We start from the raw sequence: 25,393 nt of genomic DNA, 5'->3' as shown, positions 1-25,393 counted from the left end.
CGTCGCATATTTGATATTTTCTTGGTCTAGCAAAATAAACATTAGCGCAATTAAATTGACAGACAATGGAGAGAAAAGACCACACACGGTTTGATACTCTCATGTTAAAGTGAGATGAACGTATTTTAATCAGTTATTTCAGTAATTTGGTACACTAGCAATTCATTTTAACTTCAAGTTCTATTACAGTTTCAAAAAGCTCCTAATATTATGTTTCAGTGGTCAATAGCTGATAATAAGTGTCTTTTCCCTGTCACCGGATTGCATAAAACTCATATGTATGTGGTTCCTTTAGTTGCCATGGATGAAGTTACATGTGTTAAAACAAACATTGTCTAGGTCTAAACTGTCTAATACGTATCCGAATGTATATATAAATATTATATATATCTAAGATTTAAGGGCTGTTTTCGGTGTTTTATTTGTAGACCTATAATGGTCCCCTATCTTACGTTCCCCGGGCCCACGTTCAAGCCATCATTTGGCCCTATTCTCACTAGTATCAATAGTTAAAATTATACCATGCGTCCTAGCATATCTAAACTGTATTATCGTAGCGTATCTAACTGCATGTGTCCAAGCGAATGAAAACTACATGTGTTGTAGCGTATCTAAACTGCATGTGTCCTACGGTATCTAAACTGCATGTATTGTAGCGTATCCAAACTGCATGTGTTGTAGCGTATCTTAACTGCATGTATCCTACCGTATCTAAACTGCATGTGTTGTAGCGTATCCAAACTGCATGTGTCCTAGCGTATCTAAACTGCATGTGTTGTAGTGTATTATAAACTACATATGTTGTAGTGTATCTAAACTGCACGTGTCATAGCGTACCGACACAGCATGTGTTGTAGCGTATCTAAACTGCGTGTGTCCTAGCGTATCTAAACTGCATGTGTTGTAGTGTATTATAAACTACATATCTTGTAGTGTATCTAAACTGCATGTGTCATAGCGTACCCACATTGCATGTGTTGCAGCGTATCTAAACTGCACGTGTCCTAGCGTAAGTAAACTGCATTTATTGTAGGGTATCTAAACTGCATGTGTTGTAGCGTATCTAAACTGCATGTGTTGTAGCGTATCTAAACTGCATGTGTCACAGCGTATATAAATTGCATGTGTCATAGCGTATCTAAGCTGCATATATCATAGCGTATCTAAACTGCATGTGTCCTAGCGTATCTAAAGTGCTTGTGTTGTAGCGTATCTAAACTGCATATGTCCTAGCATAGTTAGACTGCATCTGTCCTCTGGCACAAAAACTTATCACCCAACAAAACGAAAACATATTACCATAAGATATGTAAAAAGAACTCGGTCTTGGCTCTTTTCGTTGTTTTTGTTTGCATTCTGATTCTTGTGAAATCTAGTTTGACGCAGTGCTACAAAACAAGGTAATCATTGTTTACTTGATACTGGTTTTAGTTAATACAAAACAAGGTAATCAAGTTTAATGTTATATTGGTTTTAATAATTGCAAAACAAGGTAATCATTGTTAACTTGATATTGGTTTTAATAATTACAAAACAAGGTAATCATTGTTAACGTGATATTGGTTTTAATAGTTACAAAACAAGGTAATCATTGTTAACGTGATCTTGGTTTTAATAATTACAAAACAAGGTATTCATTGTTAATATTATATTGGTTTTAATAATTACCAAAAAGGTACACTATATAACATAAAAAATTTCCCTGCGTAGTACGTGGTATTTCGAAATTGCTTGTGCCTAACAAACTTTACTTTTGTGACCAGGACAATGATATTTTGAAATTTATCTATTTCCAATGAAAAAACGGGGAATTTGTCTTTTAGTTCACGTAAAGTCAGAAAAAAAAACACAACATATCAATCAAAATTAAAATGTATTTATACTGAAGTAATACAAAAAATGACCACACTTTCACGAATCAGCCCCCAAAAATGTAGTCACCCGTCATGTTCTCGTTATACTGTCCTTGGTAGAGGCGTTTAAAGTCTAGTATATCCCGGTGGAAGCGCTCGCCTTGCTCCTCCGAAACGCTCCCGTGTTCTCCTTGAATTTATCAAGATGAGCATCAAGGATATGGACTTTGAGGGACATCATGCAGCCCATTTTGCCGTAGTTCCTCACCAGAGTCACAACCAGCTATACATAGTTATCAGCCTTGTGATTGTCCAGGAAGCCCCGAACCACTGAAACAAAGCTGTTCTCGGTCGCTTTCTCCTTACTAGTGAGCTTCTTGGAGGAATTCATTGCACTCCAGGATCTTCTTTATATGTGGTCCGTCGAAGACACCGGCTTTGACCTTCGCCTCAGACAGGTTAGGGAAGAAGTCTTGAAGGTACTTGAAAGCTGCCGACTCCTTATCAAAAGCTCTGACAAATTGTTTCATAAGGCAGAAGTTGATGTGCATCAGCACCTTCCGGGGATCCACCAGTGGTTCCCACTTCAAATTGTTCCTCCCCACAGAGAACTCGGTCCGCTGTGGCCTGTCCCACCTGTGGTAGTGCGCCTTGGTGTCTTAGCTGTCCCAAAGGCAAATGTAGCAGTAAACTTGGTAAAACCTCCTCGGAGACCCATCAGGAATACCACCATTTTGAGGTCTCCAATGATCTCACAGCCGTACTAATCATACTTTAAGGCGTACAGCAAGGTCTTGATTCTGTTGTAATCCTCTTTGAGATGCACAGAGTGAGCCAGGAGAAGAGACGGGTACTTGTTCCCATTATGGAGCAGCACGGCTTTGAGGCTCCTGAATGAGCTGTCAATGAATAGGCGCCACTCATTCTGTTTACAGGCGATTCCGATTTCCGCGAACAGACTGGGCACATTGTGGCAGAAGCAGAGCCCATCTTGACGGGTGAAGAAGCTGAAAAAAGCTTGGTGACGCGTCCTCTGATCTGTGACTTGCACACCTTTATCAACAAGTTCCACTTCTTGAGCCTAGACGTTAAGATCTCGGCATTGAACTTGGTGAGACCAAGATCTCTGATCAAGTCGTTGAGGTCTTTTTGGTTGGGTTTTATGGGTTTCTCTCCTCATCTGCACCTCTGAAATTATCACCTGGATCTACAGCGTCTTCCTCGCTCTCTGACTTCCTGCTCTCTTCTAAAGACGATTGTTCTCTCTCCGGAGTAGTGGGTACGGGAAGCTCAGGGCAGTATGGCATCGGGGCGATAGATGAAGGAAGGTCCGGGTACATGATAGCAGGCACATTCGTGCCAGTCCGACGTTTGGAAGGGTCCTCCGTGCAGAGGTAGCAGTTGCTCGAGTGGTCAGTGGGTTCCCGCCAAGGTCTTGGGATAGCGAACTTCATGGCAATCTTCCCCTCCCCCGTGCCATCCTACAAATATACAATTATTTCACCCATGACTAATGTGCAAGAAATTCTCACAACATTTTCTTTTATACATGCTATATGTTTTCAATAACATCAAAATTGTAAAATATTTTAAAATTAAAAACTTTTACAATTTTCAAAATGTTAACAAAACGTTAACGTAAAATTCCGAGCAACAAATGTATATCTTACCTTTAAGAGTTTTCTATGCAGTGCTTGCAGGTGAAATGAGGTGCCCAGGGTTTGTCTTGATACCCGACAGATATGCCGAAATATGCCTTGTAGGCATCATACATCTTAGCAGATGCTTCCACGGAGTACTTTTTCGCACTTGTCTTGATACATTGTCAGCAGACATAGCAAAATGCGTCTGCCGGATGCTTACAGCCTCTTGATGATGCCATCTCAGAAAAAAGCAGATATATATCCACTTAGGCAGCTGGAACTAAACTGAACTGGTGGGCTTAAGGCCCCTGTATTTATACTACTATTTATATTACTGGAAAGTTCTAGAAAGTTCTAGAAGTTACTCCAAGTTTACTCAGCACTGAATCTATCTGGAATGTTCTTGGAAAATAGGTAAATTTCAAAATATCGCTGTCTGGTCACAAAAGCAATGTTTTTGGGGAATTATAGCCATTTTTTATACTTTTGAGGTGTAAGCAATTACGAAATAACATTTACTATCAGGAACAAAAACAATTGTTACACGGTGTAATCAATGTTAATGTGATATTGCTTTTAATTTCCTTCGGCTAATACCTAAATATCTCCCATCGAATACCTTAGAATTTCTTTTTTATTATTCAGTCATATGTATACAATTTAAGATATTTTCTTAATTTTATGCTTAGTTTTATTTTTAATGTTGCACTTTGCATTTTATAATTACAGACCTGTGCAACCATACATTTTTTGCTAAGGTGACAGTCAAGTTGTACGAAACAGTAAATCAGTCTATCATAATGTCATAAATTTGGATCATGCGCCATTTGTATATAGCTTTCCATTTAAGGACTTGTTAGCTTTTCGTGATTCATTGCTTGATTATGGGAAGTCGGTGTTGGAGAAATAGTCCTGAGCCCGAATAATTAGCCAATTCCTAGGGGAAAACGTGAAAGAGCGCAGTGCTGATGAGATTCCATGATGGCATGGTTTAGTGAGTTCAGGCCGTATCCGCATTATTGTCCCTGGAGTAATCCTATTATAACATGATTGTGTGGATTGATTGTGTGACTTCATGTTAAGTATTTGTGATAGTGACTGATACATTGTAAAATGGACTATTTTAGAAGGGACCGTTATCTGGAAACGCTTATTGTTGCTATGATGGTAAATATGGCTTAGAGTTACGGGCTAAATGAGGCTTAAAATCATGATTTGACTGAAGTAGGTTACAGTAGGAAAAATAGTTCCATGTATTTGGTGGCTGAGTTGTATATTTACACGTCGTGAAGTACTGGCGCTACGTTATGGAAATGTAATAAAAAGAAGCCATATAGTTGTGAGGTAGGCATGCAACTGTGAAGTTGTGATGTAAATGTGAAGTTGTGATATTTGTTGTCATGCACTGATTAGAGGAAATTATTTATAGTCTAGACGCGTTGGAATTTTCATTAAACAATTGTTGTCGAGAAGTCTTTGGATATCAGGGGAAAACAAGTGACTTCTAGCGGGATTCACGCTAGGGTTGAATGCGCTGGGTAAAGAGACCCCTTTGCCTATTACAATATTGATCTAGGCGGATAGGTTTGCAAATTCCCAAAACTTTACATATATATACATATATCGAAACAAAAGTCTGAAATTGTTTTACCACATTATCAAGAGTGAGAGGAAACACGTATAATTTAAATTTCTTTAGATGCGTATGATGGTGTTTGAAATCAAATATTATAACAATATGTAAATAGCTCACTGAGAATTAGGTAAGAATGTTTGATAAAGGAATCCACAGAATATTAACAAATAAGAAATTACATAATCACTCAAATTATTTTATGTATGCTTCAAGTATACATAACCTATTACCACCATGTTTAAAGTATACTGGACATATTACCACCATGTTTAAAATATATAGGATCTATTACCACCATGTTTAACACGTAAATGATCTATTAACACCATGATTACAGAAATGAGGACCTATTACCACCATATTTAAAATATATAGGATCTATTACCACCATGTTTAACACGTATATGATCTATTAACACCATGCTTACAGAATAGAGGACCTATTACCGCCATGTTTAAAATATATAGGACCTATTACCACCATGTTTAAAATATATAGGACCTATTACCACCATGTTTAAAATATATAGGACCTATTACCACCATGTTTAAAATATATAGGACATATTACCACCATGGTTAAAATATATAGGACCTATTACCACCATGGTTAAAATCGTTTCAGATACAAGTACTTCTTTTGAATGTGGTTACAAATTGAGCATAATACGATATTTTCACAAAATGCGACATGATGTTGTGGATTCCATTTTCAAATTTTCGATAAATTGTATTCGGATATTTGGAGAAAAATACAAGTTTTTTTAATTTTCAAAAGAAGTAGCATTAAATATCATGACTCATGTTTCATCGACAGTTACATTTTTCACTTTTCAGCGACGGTTAATTTCTTTTTTTTTTTCATCGGCAGTTACGTTTTCTATTTTTTATCGACGATTACGTTTTTCAATTTTTTATCGACGGTTTAATTCTTTGTGAATTACATGGTTGTTACAATTCTCGAAATTACAAATTATAGTGCAATATCAGAATTGTTCAATTACATTTTCTGAAAAACAATTAAGTACTGAGAGTACCTAAAAATCACTAAATCAACTTATAACATTAGGGGTCTTAATTTACGGAAATCAACCATGTTGTCGTATCATCGGAGGAGACTCAAGCATTTCTCCTGGATTATCTTTACGATGGTGGTTTTAGATCTTCAGTTTTCCGCTCTGAAAATGAATACCCCCTCTCATGGTCATGCTCAACTGCAGAAAACCAGATTGTTGAAGATTTGAATATTTCAATAAATTATAATTTAGATAAATGGAGCTCGGGACGTTTTCTTATATAATACAAAAAGTATAACTGACTTTATTTTAGTTAACGTAGGCTAAAAATCGAACGTGGATAGTTCCATATGAAAATAAATGTATACTGCCCACGTCTGTTAGAAGCATGTAACGAGAGGAATGTTTGTAACCCAATCAATGGAAAAGACATGTTTTCTTTTCTACTTGGCACTAGGCATTGTACGTACCATCCATTTGTCTATTACTAAGTATCACACTGGATTGAGCTGGAAAACCTATCTGTCAGGAGAGTGATTCATTATCATTTATTCTCTTTTAGCATACTGATAATGCTTAGGCCAGCTAGGGTGGCCTTTGAATGTTTCAGATCACGTCTTGCGTGAAAACAGCAAAGAAACTCTTTATGCATGGAGGTAAAAATAAATATCTCAAACATTTTTCTTTGCAAACCCCAACACGATGATAAATGAGATATAATTACTTTTTACTAATTAATGTTCGAGTGAAATACCTACAGTTTCGCAGTTTTAATTATAGTTACAATACTTCAGTGGTCTAATATAGATTTAAATTATGAGCAGTCTAGCCACATATGAAGTCATTGTGTTATCTGTTTTGGCCTCATTTCGTTTCTAAAATTTACCCTTATTCATCCTGCATTCCAAACGTAATTATAATACAAGTGAAGTAAACTATGTGCCAGAAGCAGCTGTTTAAGTTTAGCTCACAAATAGCATCAGAAATGTGCGTTATATACAGGTCATATCCTTGAAGAAATGCATATGTTTTGGACAAACTGATTTCTTACTATCGTAATAACATAAATGGAGTTCTGACCAACGTAATCACATAAAATATTGATTTTACTAAAGTTACCTATAGCTCAATCTATTGTTGAATTAACATGTTTTAAAGTTTGCACGAAATACCAAAAAGACCAAAACAAAACAAACAACAACAACAACAAAAAACAAAAACGTTTTTGTTCCTGCTTTGCGATTTTGTGTTTTGAAACGCAAGTGATTTTGATACCATAAGTCTGCGATTAAACTCCGTGGTCAAGAAAATGTGATGCACATCATGAAAAAATTAACACCTACCTTTTCCCCACACATAATCAAATAAGTAAGGTAAACTATATGCTTAGGTTATGATAATACCTCTTCCGTACAGTGATGGACCCCTTTTTAACTCAGTCAACAGCCTTTGATTTATCTCACTATCTCGAAGAATTATTTGTAAATTTAGTATACCCTATTGAATGGCATCGACTAGGTTTTCGAGAGATTAATATTTGAGTTACTGAAGTTTTATTATGCTCAACAAATTTGGAGGTCTGCAGAATTGTGATGGGAAAATAATATAATTCGAACTGTTATTATCGCTTTTATTCTTGACTCACTGGCAACTTTCGGAAGCATACATTGATGAAAGAAAGAAAACAACAACCACCATCCCCCCCCCCCAAACTCGCTCTTAATCATCTCCTGTTGAGCCATCCTGTCAGAGGATGGATTAATCACACTGTTGATCGTATACACCAAGCTACAGACAGAAAACTCTAAGCGCCAGAAGGGAGACTAATAATTACTTATCACTGAAGTGTGACTAGACCTGCAGAACAAAGGTGCAGGGTCCAATCGATGGAACATCTTGGTCTGCCGGATCGATCCCTACGGTTTAATTTGATCAAAATGTTGCAGGATTTGATGGCAAGTGTTGCGTTCTTGATTACAGCGCTAATGCAACAGTTGACAGGAGAGGCTGCAGTGAGACGGCGCATGGTCAGAGTACCGCCAAAATGTCCACTGTGTAAAAGAGGCCCATTTTTTAAATTCCATGTGATAATACAATGTGAAAAAACAAAAATTAATAGGGAAAAGGTAATAGCTGAAATAAACAAAACAGATAAATATAAACAACAAAGCATTTTATATATTGATGGGAATTTTACTAAAAATACTCTATATAAAATTACTGACTATATCGTTACAACAATGAGGGCCTGTGGCCAAATAATAGTCATAGGAAAACAAACTAGAGTGAGAGGCATATGTAATGATAACTACCAACGGTAGTTACCCCAATGGGACATTACTCCTGCCTACTCTTGATAAATAATAGTAGAACGTATACCTCTCCATTTACACTTAAGCAAATGTATATTGAATACTAATACCTTTCTTTTATCTTTGAGAATTATAGGAACGAAACACGGACAGAGACCTACACTCACATGGAGCTAGGAAGGAAGGAACAGACATGCGACATGGTCCGGAAAAGTAGACACACAACACAATAGAAACCAATCTATACTAACACCTATACTGTCACTCGACTGTATAGGAAATACAATTTTTGGCAACCCTTTTCGGAAACATAATAAAGAGAGTGAAGTATAAAAATAAAGTAAATATGGAGCTCTCTCGAACACTGCTGACCTCAGCAGAATATAGATTTGCGAAGAAAGACACACACATAGCACACACTAAAACAATAGTTTTTTTTTTCTCCCCTAAAATATTATTACACCGTTATTTCGCCCAAAATTCAAAATTCTTATTCTAAAAACTTGGAAATATAAATATGTACAAAATCTAGAAGATCCGTGTTATAAGGATCGCAGGACAACTGGGGAAGAATTCGATATAGACGGCTGTCCCAACACGAACACAACTATAGAACGAACAAACATATAGCACATTCACACACAGCAAACACGGGACGTAGGCGACCTTTAGCCAAGGTAACAAAGATACTAGGAGAGGGACCCCGAGTCAGGTGATCGAAACCGACTCGGAAGAACAATCTTATAGAATACACTAGAAAATAAATACCCCGTCAAAAATTCGTTTAAAATTTTTGATCGAAATTCTGTTTAAACTAAAAAACAAAGCAACATATCTGGGGGACTCAGTGAAACATAAAAACACTTTTATTCTTTGGCTAGGTGGGGGGGGGGCATCTGTCTGGTGCCCCCCCCCCAAAAAAAAATAATAAAAAAAATAAATACATAAAATAATGCAACAGACAATAAGCGATAGCTTTTGTCACTGAAATCAAATTAGTTTTTAAAGATCTTCAACAACAACAAAAAAAAGAATACATTTATCAGACATACACAAAAGCACACGAAATCATCAGAAATCCACTTTTTATGCAGGGACCAATAGACGTTTAAGCCTATTGAAAAATAATTGACTTCATCCCTATTAAATGCCAATAGTCAAATTTCAACTAAAATTGCAGATCAAACATATTTATTCAGTACATCCGCACGAAGAAGAAAATGAGGATTTCTATTCCCCCACATAGGTTATTAAAGAAAATTTATTACATAAAACAGTCGCAATATATCCAATGCAAATGTAAAGAATGCTTTGGTTTCCAAGACTCGAACGTATCTCCAGTAATACCTAAACATTGTTTTCTCCAAAAAGTGTCAAGCGTGCCTGAGAAGGTCTTTGATATAAATGCATTATTTTGCAATTACTTCTAAATTAGATCCACCTTTCGAAAAAAGAAAACGTCAAATGTGAATTATGCACGTCTGGTTAGAGATTATTCGGGAAATTCGAGGAATTCCACAGTATGCTACTATCAGTTCTTACAAAGTGTGCCAAGATAAAGAAAATGTGATTAACAAAATGCTGGACACAAACATATACTTGAAACAGACTTGAATTGGTAAGATTCGAATGGTATGAAAATAATCAGAAAATATGGAATGCTAAGTCGTAGGATTTGAAATATTTTCTCTCTTTCATGATTAATAACATTTTTGAGATGATTCGATGATATTATCAATACAATTCAGTTACAATCTCGTATGCTTGAACCAGAATCTCACATTTCTACTAATTTCATTAGAAATATTAAAAATGGTGCCTTTGTATTTTAAAGAAGCCACCTCATAAAATCGCTATACAGCTTGTTTGAAAATGTAAGTAAGAAAAGGTGATGAGGTCAGTCCAAAATAATTCCCGTCCTGCTTAATAGTCATTAGAAAATGTTTCATTATCCGGTCTGTTTTCACTCGGATTCTTTCAATATGGCGTCATAATATTTAATTACATTTCATTTCACTTGTATTTGGTTCACTTTTGTCTAACTTGGAAAGTTCTCTGAAGAATATAAGAATAAAAACGGAGAAAATATAAACCTTAGTCCCTCTCACATCCTTCCAGTTCCCTTTAATGTCATTCATGTTTAGATTATAAACGAACTGTCCGTAAACAAGCTTCTACTCTCAAAATCTAAAAATATCATTAACAATGCCAATCCGTCTGGCTGTTGCCCTACATCCGGGTTGTTAGGCTGGTATTCAGGCCATAATTACATGGCTATATTATTTTCATGATTGTAAATATGGACCTTCCGGTAAAGTAATGGCAACCAGGTTAGTCCAACAGGTCTTTAGGAACAGGCCCTTGAGGGTAATCAGAGGTGATCGTAGTGTTTAGAATGTAAGTACTCTCTTTTGATCTGCTAAAGGAAGTTTGGCTATGAGGAACATGTCAACTGAAACATTTCTCTGGTCAGTTGATTCGCACTGATGTATATGTTTTAAACAAATATATAATTTATACATTTTTAAATCTTCATGCATAATTGTGATGTAGTACTCTTTTAGATTTTATTACAATTTTATTAGAGATTATACGATTCACTACAATACAATGATCATTGATTTGAAACCTGCTGTAGGGTGCATGATTTTTAGCATATTTCTAAAGTCTAATTCATGAAAAAAATCTTGTCGTAATAATTAAATAAAATATGCAACCCTAAGTATTTGATTCCTTGATTTAAAAAAACAAAAAAACCTATAACTGATAGACTACGCCTGTACCATATGGGAGAAACATATCCAATTATAATCTGTCCAGAATTGATAAACTCCAGAAAAGGGCATCCCAAATGATACTGAAACGCCCTGTTATGACTCCCTCGAATGTTTTGCTGTCACGTCTGCAATGGTGACCCATACAAAAACGTATTCTTTATTTTAAATGCATCATGACATATAAGCCATTAAACTAAACCATCTTTCTCCATAGTATATCTCTAACCTAACTGATCTAAGATCATCGAAGACTGAGCTTAAACGCCAATGGACGACTAACAACGATCTCCAGATTCGGTGGTCGAATACCAAAAAAAAAAGAAGAAAAAAAAAAAAGAAGAGCTATTACTTCATGGAAAATTTTATTCTAGAAGAATTTGTTACTAAAGTTATAATTGAGAACATGGTAAACACAATGTCCAAGACTCAAACCAAAATAAATAAGTTTACGTCTATCAATAATGATCCTCATGATAAACCCAACTTACAGAGAAAATATAAACTATACATTAGCTTTTTACAGAAATAAAAAAATATCAATGATTCTGGTCAGGTAGACAATGAACTTGACTTTGGACAGGGTCAGCTACGAAATACAATTTTACATAACCCATACGATATAATAAAATATAAAAATACTAACGAACAATGCAAATTAAAAAATTAAATATACATAAAGTATGTTTTCACCTAAATCAAAGTTTCCGTTAAGGGATGATTAAGAGCACGGTGGGAAACACATACACAGACATACACGAAATGTCACTTATAAAGCAATAAATATAACTACCTCAAACATATTTGCACAATGACACAAACGAGTCTTACGAATAGCTGTTGCGAACAAAATATATTTATCAGCTAAGAGTGGTAATGACCCGACAACTATTCAGCACGTTTGTGTCAAAGACCAGGTGAGGATGTCAAATGAGTAAAGGAATTTTCATGTTCATAACTCCGGACTTCTTTTTCCTCATTCCGTCAGCATTATGTAGAGCAGATGGTCAAATTAATGTTAAGCCAATCTGTCCACCGCCTGCGCATTATCCTAGCAGTATATAGAAACAATCGCTGTCAGAGTCGCGTACTTGAAACATATACAGCCTGTTGCCTAGCTAAGCTTTGCACGGCAATAGAAATGAGAAGCATATAGAAATAAAGCTGTCAAATGTCGCGTACATAAAACCTTTTCAACATATTAATAGTAATTTGCATACTATGTTCATTTTGTCATTTTTTGATTTTCTTGAAATTCCACTGAGACTGTATTAGAGATAAGTAGAAGGAAAGGTACAGAGAATGTTACTCAAATGTGGCAAAAGTTTACGTAATGAATTTATTTCAGAAATATTGTTGTCTGTTATTTATTTTATTTTCTTTTCATTGGTTTTGAAGCGTTTCTAGTCCGCGTGATTACAATGTTCTTTTAATATTTATGAGACTTCGACCACCCAAAATCAATGAATATAGCCAAAAATAGTGCATGTGCATCAAGTGAAACCTTTCAGCTGAAGTTAATAGATTTTGAATAGCCATTACATTGAAAGAGTAAGCATATTGCGGAACATTTGCCCCGAACGTTAAGTGCTTTCTCTTACAGCATTGACCTAAATACACGCTTTTCTATCCATCATTTCATAACTAACTCTCAAAGGCCTTCAGTTTCATGGCTTTTTAAAAGCCAATATTTTAGCATGGCACTTTAGAAGAAAGTACTTTTCTGACATTTCAAGAGTCCAGATCGACATAAATTTGCTCTAGGTGGCGTTTCATTTCAAATTTGTTTCTCAGATCATTTGGTTCTTGATTCAGCCCTGGGCGTCTGTTGACGTGCTTTATCTCGTCATTGAGGTGAGAAGATTGAAATTCCGCCCCGTATGATGCGTATGTGTTCAAAGTCTATTTAATATTCAAAGTTGTGTCGCACATCAGACTAATTGTATTGATTACAATACAGACAACACAAACGCCAATTGTCTCAACTATTTTATATTTTTTACTCCTGAACTGAATGGCATCCATTTACTCTTACTTTGGGATATGGCTTCTTGGAACCGAGGAGAAAACCAGTCTGTTTACAGAAACTCAATCTTAGATTAAGGTTCTGAGAATGGTATCGACGGCAAACGTTGGTGGTCTTAAGAATATTGTGGGTACAACTCTTTTAAGAGCGAAGTTTGTTCTGCATAAATCCACGGTGGATTTACCGCACAACTGGAACACGTCTGAAAATGTTCATTAAAGAATACAACTTGTCTAAAATAAGCGTCTTACCACGATAATATGTATGGTGGATGTAGACCATGAATGGGTGGGTGGTGAGGGGTGGCGGTGGGGGTAGACAATTAATACGACTTAGTTTACTAAATCCTAAAAGAAAACACAAAACGTTTTTGACAAAGAAGCAATAGTTTTAATTAACACTCAGCTTAAAAGAAAAAGGAAAACGTCTTGTCGAAATGCATGGGGAAGCTTTTCACATCTCACTTGTTGAAACAGTCCTGTAGTTTGACTATACAGTAATTCAGCGTACATTTTCGCCGAGAAAGTTTGCGTCTCTCCATTGGAAACGTCATTTTAAAATTGGGAAATAATACAATTTTGCCTAGACGCTATATAAGATAACGGTTACTTTCAAGATCCCTGAACGTATTCGTTCACCTGTGCTGGTTTGCTTGTGTGTATCTAGATATATATGATTGATGGACAACCTAACCTATTGATCCCAATTTAAACTAGTAACACCATTTTCATCCACTTTAAACTGGTTTTATTTTTGTACATTATTTTGTAAAAAATATTAATATGGCATCATACCTTTGTTTTTTGTCATTTAGTTTTGAAAACCTTACGAAACCTCAAACCTAATCTCTCAATATTTACGGAAGCCAAATGTAAATGACCTAACAATTTATTAAAAACACATAGACTACAGCCCTTCACCCTAGGCAACTGAACTAAAGAAACGTTATAAAAACCCTAGACCACTTATCTTCAGCAGAGGCCATTCAACATACGTAATTGATTCTTAGAATGCTAGGAAAAACCCCAAACCACTTACCTTCATCCTTAGTTACTGATTTTCACCATTACAAGCAAACGCTAGACCACTGATCTTTTAACCTTATAAACACTCATGTACTACTGATCCCCACCATAGGCCACTGATTTTGTAAATATTTTGCTAGACACTATATCAGTGACTTTCACATTTATACCACCCCCCCCGAAAAAAAAAACACAGCGATCTTAAAACTTGAATGAAAAGCTATAAATCATTCACACAACATTTAAGTTTAAATTTAGGAAACAGTTTTGATGAGTAGAAATACATGATAAAGAATAAAATTCTTAACCTAAAGGCAATTTGTTTGCCATAAAAGACAGCCATCCTGCCAATAACAGAAGCCCTAGTGTGGCAGGACGTATTGTCAATTTCGATGCGTAATTGTACAGGTATAATATATACATAAGCAGTTAATATTACGTCAGAACTTTAAGGTGCCCTATATGAATTTTAAAGTCTTGCTTTATTAAAATCTCTATCTTAAATAATTAAATATATGGTGATGATAAGCGCAATTTATTTAAAAAAAGTTATTTTTTAATGAATTAATCTATGTAAACAAGTAAATTTAAAAGCATCATTAGTTTCGTAATTATAGACCATGGTATGGTAGTATAGGCTATATTGTAATTATATACCATGGTATGGTAGTATAGGCTATATTGTAATTATATAACATGGTGTGGTAGTATAGGCTATTTCGTAATTATATACGATGGTATGGTAGTATATGCTATTTCGTAATGATAGACATCAGTATGGTAGTATAGGCTTTTTCGTAATTATATCCCATGGTATGGTAGCATATGCTACTTCGTAATTACATCCCATGGTATGGTAGCATATACTATTTCGTAATTATATCCCCTGGTATGGTACCATATGCTATTTCGTAATGATAGACATCAGTATGGCAGTATAGGCTATTTCGTAATGACAGACATCAGTATGGTAGTATAGGCCATTTCGTACTTTTATACCATGGTATGGTAGTATAGGCTATATTGTAATTATATAACATGGTATGGTAGTATAGGCTATTTCGTAATGATAGACATCAGTATGGTAGTATAGACTATTTCGTAATTATATACCATGGTAATGTAGCATAGGCTATTTCGTAATTATCGACCACGGTATAGTATTATAGGCTATTACAATCTTTCATATGATTACGAAACGCATTAGTTTCTATTATATAAACGATACCAATGAAACCAAATCATATTAACACCCGATGGTTTCTTTCATTTTGAAATATACATAAATAAAGATAGAATGCCTGTGAATGACGTCAGGGAAGATATCATAGACATTTATTGTTAGATACATAGTGCCAAGGTATAACATTTTCGAGTAATAATTACATGTAATGTAATGTAAAACCCAACCAAAAATCTAATATATATATATATATATATATATATATATATATATATATATATATATATATATATATACTAAATCAGATACATCTTGCGGATTTTAGAAGCGTAAAAACTAGTATATTTTCTTTCTCCAAAGTAATAGCTTTTATTGGTATGCCAAATTACGGATATTTTAGACTATCTCATTCTAATTAGTTTATTATTCGTATTACAAATAAATCACACAAAAATAACACTAATAGCGATTCTAGTTATAAATGCTCAGAGAAAGACGATAACAATAATGTAGACGATACATACATGGCTAGAAACTTCAGCAAACATCGAACTAAATATGAACATAAGCCATATTAAAAATTTAGCTGTAACATTAACTGCTGCAGCTACTAGTAACTTCGAACAAAGACGTGTTGATGGACGGATACATACAGCTGCTAGCAAGTTCGAACAAAGACGTGTTGATGGACGGATACATACAGCTGCTAGCAAGTTCGAACAAAGACGTGTTGATGGACGGATACATACAGCTGCTAGCAAGTTCGAACAAAGACGTGTTGATGGACGGATACATACAGCTGCTAGCAAGTTCGAACAAAGACGTGTTATGGATGAATACGTACAGTTGATAGTGAGTTCGAACAAAGATGATCGACAAGTATGTATGGCTGCTATTAAGTTCGAACAAAGAGGTGTTGATGGACGAATTATGTACTGCTACTAATAAGTTCGAACAAAGACGTGTTGATGGACAAATATGTACAGCTATAAATAAGTTCGACATGAGACGTGTTAATGGATGGATATATACAAGCTGCTAGTGAGTTCGAAAAAAGACGTGTTGATGGACAAATATGTACAGCTACAAATAAGTTCGACATGAGACGTGTTAATGGATGGATACGTACAGCTGCTAGTAAGTTCGAAAAAAAACGTGTTGATGGACACATATGTACAACAGGTAGTAAGTCCTAACGAAGACGTGTTGATGGACGGATACGTACAGCTGCGAGTAAGTTCGAACAAATACGTGTTGATGGACGGATACATACAATTACGAGTAAGTTCGAACAAATACGTGTTGATGGACGGATACGTAAGGCTTTGGATGAAGACAATTTGAAAGATATGAAAACATAAAAATAACAAGCTGATAAATGATTAACACTTTTAAATAGGAATATCGAAAAAATAACTACTAAAACTGAAGAGTTGCACAAAAACACTGATGAAAACAAGAACGATCGTTATAAATGGACAACATTTAACTACAAAAAGATTAATATCCTATTACATTCCTTAATTGTCGGTGGAAAAAATAATGTTAAAAACTGTCGTAGAAATGATAACATCTGAGATGGATTCATTAAAGCCTATAACGGAAACAGTAAAGAGATCTCTAGAAGGTTATAGCGTTTTGCAGTCAGCGACAGATTATTCAAAGAAAGAAGTAAAGGAGGAGATGACACTGAATGATGAAGATAATAACAAGTTAGATGGCATTTGTAAAGATTTTGTAAACAAATTCAAAGAATATATAATTACTGGTACCTTACTAGCTGCAGAAAAAGCATGACCTTGACGTGCCTTTACGAAGTCAATAGAACGAGAGTAGACTTACAAAATATGGTTAATGAGAGTGAAAGTACGATTAGACCAATGAAAGTGACCTACGAGAAGTCGGTGATATATATGATAGAGTAAAATCTTTAAAGGATCAGATTTTAGTCACTCTAATTTTTTTTATACTATATAATGGAAAACAAAAGTCCTAAAAGGAAGTAAATTATATACAGATCTAAAGCGTTTTATTAATATTGGTCTTGTACAAGGAAGTACTGACAAATTACCTAAAAAGATTTTATTAAAAATAAAACGATAATATATAGCAAACAATGAACTGAATAATGACGTATGTCAAAATAATTAAGCATTCAGTACAAGAACTGATACAGGTAAATTAGAAACAGATAAGTCATTAGCGAAACCCAACACAGACAAGGGAGTAAAGACACTTGAAATTGATGATATTAGTAAAAGTGCGGATAATTTGAAAAAAAAGTTGAATAAATCTAAGATTGTTACGATATCGATGAACTACCTGGAAATACATATTTATGTGATTTTCGTTATACAACAGAGATCATATTATTGCTAAAACAAATACTGACCCACATTCATATTTTAGACATGGTGATCAACTATATGGTCTCTTTGATATGCTCTCTATTTTCACATACCCCAAACAATATCTACTACTCATGTAGCCTACTATGCTCCAGTCCATTTTGCTGAATACGTCTAACAATATACAAGTACCAGTCAGATGGAGACTTTCTTTATTAATTTAAATAATGCAGGCTTACATTACTTTTTTTAATAAACGTAAGCATGCTAACTATTGGTAGACATGGATTTATTTTTTTATATTCGATTATTGATAAACAATAGATCTCTCGTTTATTCAGTAAATATCACTAAGAAATTGTAAACGGAAATTAATATGAAATCATAAGAAAATCAAAAACATGTTATTTAGAGGAAACCTTTTTTTTATTAAAGCAATTTGAGACAACATTTAGATCAAAATGCCGTTAGGTTTTGAAATTGGGGAGAACATAAATATTTCTTGTCATTTATGTCGAACAGTAGCAATCATAATCAGATGTGTAATTAGAAGTAATTATGTGATACTGTTATTGGATCCTCATAAATCTTATGATAAATTGCATAAAGAAATACCGAAAACACCAATGCATTTAATGAAAACTTGATTACTTAAATAAAGAATTAAGAGAGGTTTGTTTGCTCGGTATTTAAATAATTCTGACACCGCTCATTATCAATAATCTTCTACTCATCCGAACGCCATTTTCGGAAAAACCTAAGCAATCTAACTTCTACTAAACTGAACACTTATGAGCATCTTTTCATTGTAGTTGTAATGGTTGTTAGCTTTTTTGTTGGTTATTGCTAGAAGTTTTTAGAGACACTAGTAGAAGCTAAGAACGTTACATGGGATGGCAAATTATGAAAACTATGTTATTCCTCACAACTAGGAAAAACAACGCATGATGCAAGCATCTTGATCAAATACATAACTGCATTAGATACAATAAATGCAGCATAACACATGATCAATATTTACAAGTTATAATACTAAGGTCAGGAGCCAATATTGAACGTGTACCTAGACGTTTTTGTATTCGTATATATCGATGTTAAGATTAATGGAGGTGCATATCATTCAGTTGGGAACGAATCTTGGACGAATGCTTATTAATGGCATACGGACTTCTTACGGTAGTGGTTAGATTTTCAAGACGAGTGATTAAAAACATTTTCGTGACGTTTATGTGTTACAACGTCCGTGACAACAAAACAACAAGGTACAGGCCGAGATAGTCAGGAATAGCTCATGCAGAAAACACTCGTACAGAAGCTATTCGGTGTAGTATATACTGAAAATTCGAATTTATAATTACTCTGGAGAAAATAATCTTAAGTGATAGATGAGGCAATCAGAATTATTAATTGGAGACTATTTGTCTCCTGTATGACAGAATAAGATTTGCTCTAACAGCTAACTCCGTGAGCGCTAAGTATATTAATATATTTCTCTGTGTTCTCATTATCTCACATGAATGAGATATGTTACTATATATGATAATATGAACATATCAAAATGCAATACTTGACTTTTACTTAGCAAGCATAATCATTATTATATGAATAAAAATTATGTTTAATGAAAATTCATAAAATATTTCAATTATTATATATATATATATATATATATATATATATATATATATATATATATATATATGCAACCATTTTTGTAATCGCTTGAGTCGTAAAAACTCTCTATTTTGGTTCATACAAGTTGTCTGTTGCAACGTTAATACATCATTTTTATCAGTCAATAAAAGTTTAATTGCGTCACCATCTTGGTTGTTTAGTCTGTTGTAGGAAACGTGATACATCAGCAACTCTTTTCTGTATCTGCAAAGCCACCATAAGGTATGATAGATCAGGTAAACTATATTAGGTATGATAGATTAGGTATGATATATATTATCAATCTGAGTTTGTCCTGGTGTACTGAAACAATAAGCTGGGTCTATTTTATTATTATTATTATTGATTCACAAAAACAAATTCTTCAGAGGTATTATATAACACTAAAGTATTTCGTTTATGTAGCAATAGTGAAGATTTAATTTTAGATGCTTCATAATATACTTTACATACTTGTAATCCGGTCCGCTAATTCCAGATCTGGTAAGTTTTGAACAACGTGGTAGTAGTTCAAACGTTTAAAGGGATCAATATATTTTGCATTGACAATTATTCTTTCTTGTAAATCTATTTTCATTATCCTTTACATGTTTTATTCTTTCTGTGAATGTATCATACTTGAGACTTTTATCAATTCGTTAAAATGAATGACACATAAACCGTTAACTGTCTTCAAATGTTATTGTTCTTTTTACAAGAAAACAAAGTCGTCACCGTTGTTCTATACTCGATCGACTATAAAGTCTTTACTAAACGTAATACATTTTTAATCGTTTTGAATAAGGCATTAGTAATCCGTTGTGAACCGTATCCTGATATATTATGAATAAATATTCAAATATGATATTTATATTTTAAATTACACTGTATATATGTGAAACCTGTCTATTAGTGACATCTGTGTTTTCAAGTTAAATGAGAGTGATCTCTTTCTTTGTAATTTCCAGTTGTATGTAGGTAGGCTTTCCAGCCTTAGCCGTCTTCCTCAGGTTCGTCAACTTCATTTGCGTATGAAGTAGGACGTAACGAAAGAGGTCACTTTGCCGTCTTGTATATTAACTTCCTTCCTTCCCTTACACATATATGACAGATACTGGTGGAATCATAAAGGTTTTAGTTTCCGTGTGTGTGTGTGTGTGTGTGTGTGTGTGTGTGTGTTAGGGCTAGTTAGCACCTCTGGCTTCCTTGTAACTACACCCCTGGGTGGAATAAAGCATTGGTCCTCACCCAACATTCAACTCTCACTGCTGGCTCCAAATAACTGATTGTGATAGAATAGTCAGAAGCGAAATACGCTTTCCCAACGTCTACGACAGCAGAAGAAGACGATTCGGGCTTTTCCCATCCCGCTATAGGTCAACAGCCAGACTGTACCTGTTGTCCTTTTCATTTGGACTCAAAGACTGACGCTGGGGGTGGTGTGGGAGTGGGGGTGGAGCTGATGCTTGGGCAATCCAGAGTCTCCATATTCACCTTCCCAGTCTTCCACCCTGGAGAGGTCATTTCAGCCTCGCCTCATAGCGTCCACATAAAACAGGAAGCAGCAGGAACCAAATATTAAGTGTTGCCGCGCCACGGTCTGTCTGCTTTAATGGGTGCTCGGAGCCTAGAGTCTATACTCGACTAGCGGACTGAAATTATTGCACCAGGCAATACAATGATGCAAACAAAGAAGAAACCAGCCGTTAGAATATAATGCCGGAATCTCATACCATGGCAACTGGCCTGTAAGCAAACTTCTAAGATATCAACGATGTACGCAAAAATGTTTTGATCGATGTAGAGGTCAAGAGACAAAATGTTGATACTGCTGCCATTCAAGAAAGACACCTCGCATCAACTGAATCGCTTAGAGGGAAATACTACAAAGCCGTTAGAATAGGATGCTGAAATCTCATAACCATGACAACTGGTCTGTACGTAAACTTCTAACATATCAACGATGTACGCAAAAATATTTTGATGATGTAGGGCTCAAGAGACTAAATGTTGATACTGCTGCCATCCAAGTAACATTGACTGAATCGCTTAGAGGGAAATACTACACCTTCTGGCAAGAAAAAAGCCGAGAAGAAACAAAAGATCACAGAGTAGACTTTGTAAACATGATGGATCCTCTCACAAGTAGTTCAGAAATTGTCTGGGTACTGCGCGCCTATTAACGTTTTGAGAGCTCCGTAAACTTTGTGAGTCTGTACGTCCCAACACGTCACTCTTCTTCCAAAACAGAGGATCAGTAGTTTTATGACGAACTCAAGGTCACTATCAACCCCGAAACTTGAACACCCTGTACTTGTTAGGGAATTGTAACGCACGAGTATGTGCTGATTGTGGCTCATGGCTTATATGTCTAGGTTATGGTGAAACTGCAAGACGAAGGACAATGGGTTGAGACTACTTGAACTTTGCTCCTCCCATAACCGCTGCATCACAAACACGTACTTCTCGACAGAGCCTCAACACAAGGTGTCATGAAGACATCCAAGATTTGGCCACTGGCACCAACTGGATTTCGTAATCACCGCGTTTCATCCTCAAATGCGTTCTCATCACTCGCAGAAACCATAGAACTGAATGCAGTTGGGCCAGACTGCAGTCAAAGAAATTGCACTGATCGAAATATAAAGGATTCCTCCGCATCAGTCTTAAAACACTACAGCTGACTACTGACGTATTGCAACTTGCAACAAGTTCACCTCTCCAGTAGGCCTGGTATGAGTGTCCAGCAGAAATGGGAGTTACTGAAGATTGTTTTCTATAGCACAGCCGTGAGGCTTTGACAAAAAAACAGAACAAGACCAATATATGGTTCTACACAAACTCTGGTGAAACGATCACAGTCATTGAGGTCAAACCAATTACTCTTGCAGACTTCAGACCCTTGTGAATCGAGTTTACGCTGAGTCCGAATGCGGCTTCAGGTCAAAACAGTCATCATCTACATGATCTTCTCACTTAGACAACTAAAAGAGAATGCAGGGAAGAGATAAGGTAACCATCCTTAGTCCAAATTGCAAACTGCAAGAGTGTTACAAACCAGAAAATTTCACCAGCAATGAGATTTGCAATAAGCAATGCTCAACAGACTGCAAGGCGCTATACAAATGACTATTGGATGCAGCTATGTCAGAATATCCATACATTAGCAGATACAGGCAGCAGCAGACCCGTGTACGACGGGATCAAGGAAGCAATAGGTATACTTTAAAAAGAAGCAATAGGTCTAATTTAAAGAGAAATCACAGCTACTGTATAATCAGTTACAGGAGAAATCATTATTGATCGTGTCAAGTAAATGAAGTGGTGGTTAGAACACTACTTGGAGCAGTGCTCCCGGGAAACTACTTTCGATGATATTGCCATCAACGCCATCGTAAGTTTGCCTATCTTGGATAACTTGACAACGGACAAACCACTGATGATCTCACCAAGGTCATAAATATCGTAACAAATGAGAAGGTCTCCCAGAAAAGATGGCATACAACAAGAATCCGTCAAATTTGGAAAACCTATCCTACTCAACACCTCCACAAGCTTCAATGTCTATGCTTGAAAGAGTGTGAAACACCAGAAGATATTATAGATGCTAATATCATCTCTCTCTACAAAAAGAAGTGACGACAGGAGCTACTGCAACAACTATCTCAGCATCTCCCTGCTGCTCAACATCCAGAAGGTGTTTGCTAAAATTGTCCTGAACAGACTTCAGACCCTTGTGAATCGAGTTTACACTGAGTCCGAATGCGGCTGCAGGTCAAAACAACTAAAAGAGAATGCAGGGAAGAGATAAGGTAACCATCCTTAGTCCAAACTGATTTCGCTATGGCTTTCGAGCTTGTCAGCAAAAAGTGGTTGTTCAAACTATTAGACAATATCGGGTGTCCCCTATAGCTCTTCATGATGATCCAGTCGTTCCATGAAAACATGCATGGCACAGTTCAGTTTGAAAAATCATCCTCAGAGGCTTTTGAGATACGTAGAGAAGTAAAGTAGGGGTGTGTTCCTGCCACTAACCTGTTCTGGATATTCTTCTCTTCCTGTTGAAACAAGCCTTAGGCTCATTAACTGAGGGAATCTACCTTAACACCAAGTCAGATGAAAAACTTTATGAACCTCGCACGTCTCAGAGCCAGATGAAAAACTTTATGAACCTCGCACGTCTCAGAGCCAAAACTAAGATCGGCAAAATTCTTATCCGTAGCCTACTCTTTGTTGACAATGCTGCATTGACAAGCCACACACACATGGTCAATCAAAATCCTAATTGACTGATTCTCACACGCTTGCCAGAACTTCGGGGTTACCATCAACCTGAAAATGACGGTTGTTATGGGTCAAGCTATTGAAGAGACGGCTTCCACCAACATCATCAGCAATAAACTTGAGGTTGTCAGCAAGTTCGCATACCTTGGGCCAACCATCACTGACAATCTATATCTTGATGCAGAACTCGCCTCCTGCACTGGAAAGGCCGCTTCAACAAATGTCTACTCTGAGCAAAAGGTCTGAAGCAACTTTAAGGTCACTTAACATACCACAATGCAAATGTACCAACCCTGCGTTTTCTACGGCAGCAGGCCATGACCTCTATGCTCGCACCTAGCAAAATAGACGGTTGTTGGACGCATACCCAAGGATATCCTCCACGACGAGATAGACTCTAGCAAAATGCCTCCAGGGCAACCATGCCTTTCTTCATAGATCTGTGCGAGAGATATCAGTGCTTTGGACATCGGTGTGAACAGCTGGGAAGCACTTGCAAATGACCGAAGTAGCTGGGGGCACGAGCTCGACTAAGGACTTCAGATATGCGAGAGACAACAGTTACCATTAGCAGAGAAAAATCGAGCCCGCAGAAAGGATAAGATGCAACATCATGTGGCAATCCAAAACATCACTGTCACTCCCATATGGGTCTCTTCAGTCACAACAGACGCTGCTCGTCAATTAAACATCTGACTACTTCAGAGTGCAACTCCAACGTCTTCTGACATTGAATGATGCCGATACGTTAAGAATATTTTTAAATTTTTAATTTTTTTAAAACTTGATTAATGAATAACATTTTAGCTTCTTTTAGGTCTCAGTTCCTCATAAACAGGTTTTGTTTAATGTCGATTGCAAATAGTCGTAAAAGTTAGTATAATGTCTGTTCATGTCTAATTTAGTAGGATCGTAGTTATTAGGACTATTTTCTGAGGTATCATCAAACTCTTGATGGTGTTTTGTTGTTTGTATTATTTCCTTATGCATTTGCGTCCTTATTTACAGTCCTAACTAGAATTATTGATTTGCTCAATGTCTCTCTCATAATCACAGCATGAAATACAAATAACCGTTGTTTTCAATTAAATAATAAAAACCCTAATCTGGCGCATGTCTTTTTTTGTTAGGCGTTTAGTTGCATATTGTTGTGCGTTCTAATTTTAACTAAAACTTACACAAGAAAACTTCAAGGACTTCTTGTCAAAATGCTGTGTTTATTTAGGATGAAACCAATTTTGATTAGCCCTTTATTTTACAACAATATGATTTATTGTCATTATATATAGTTTACATAATGCATAATTGTCTCTTTCTCTTTCTGTTACTCTAACGGGCCTTATAAGCTTGTTGACTGGTTCATAGACATTAACAGAAATATTACATTTTTGTTTCAATTTGTTTTGCTATATGGTATGTTTAGTGGGTATTTATTCAACCAATGATTACATTTAGCACATATATATTTTTGTGGTCTATACAGATGATCTCTACATTTATTTATAATTGGTAAAAAATTAGTCTTTATTTTGCGCATTAATGCAAGAGTTAATATCTTTACATAATTGAAAAAGCTAAGAATTTCCCTCTTCTGGTCTAAATTTATCAACAAGGTACATAACTTAATTCATTACAAACCC

At 35.7% G+C, this 25,393-nt stretch overlaps 1 protein-coding gene across 1 annotated transcript in view; it reads right to left on the bottom strand.

Moving 5' to 3' along the window:
• Positions 1 to 25,393, bottom strand: part of LOC149792295 (protein kinase C-binding protein NELL2a-like) — a 174,521-nt gene that overhangs the window by 21,660 nt on the left and 127,468 nt on the right. Inside the window, 1 exon segment of the mRNA XM_089970859.1 lies at positions 21,596 to 21,607. Coding sequence (XP_089826985.1) covers positions 21,596 to 21,607 — 12 coding nt within the window.

The sequence above is a fragment of the Sinohyriopsis cumingii genome, chromosome 9 (genome assembly GCF_028554795.1).
Source record: "Sinohyriopsis cumingii isolate HCF-2022 chromosome 9, ASM2855479v2, whole genome shotgun sequence".
Classification (NCBI taxonomy): domain Eukaryota; kingdom Metazoa; phylum Mollusca; class Bivalvia; order Unionida; family Unionidae; genus Sinohyriopsis; species Sinohyriopsis cumingii.
The sequence above is the reverse complement of the archived record's forward strand: the minus strand, read 5'-3'. Positions and strand labels throughout refer to the sequence as shown.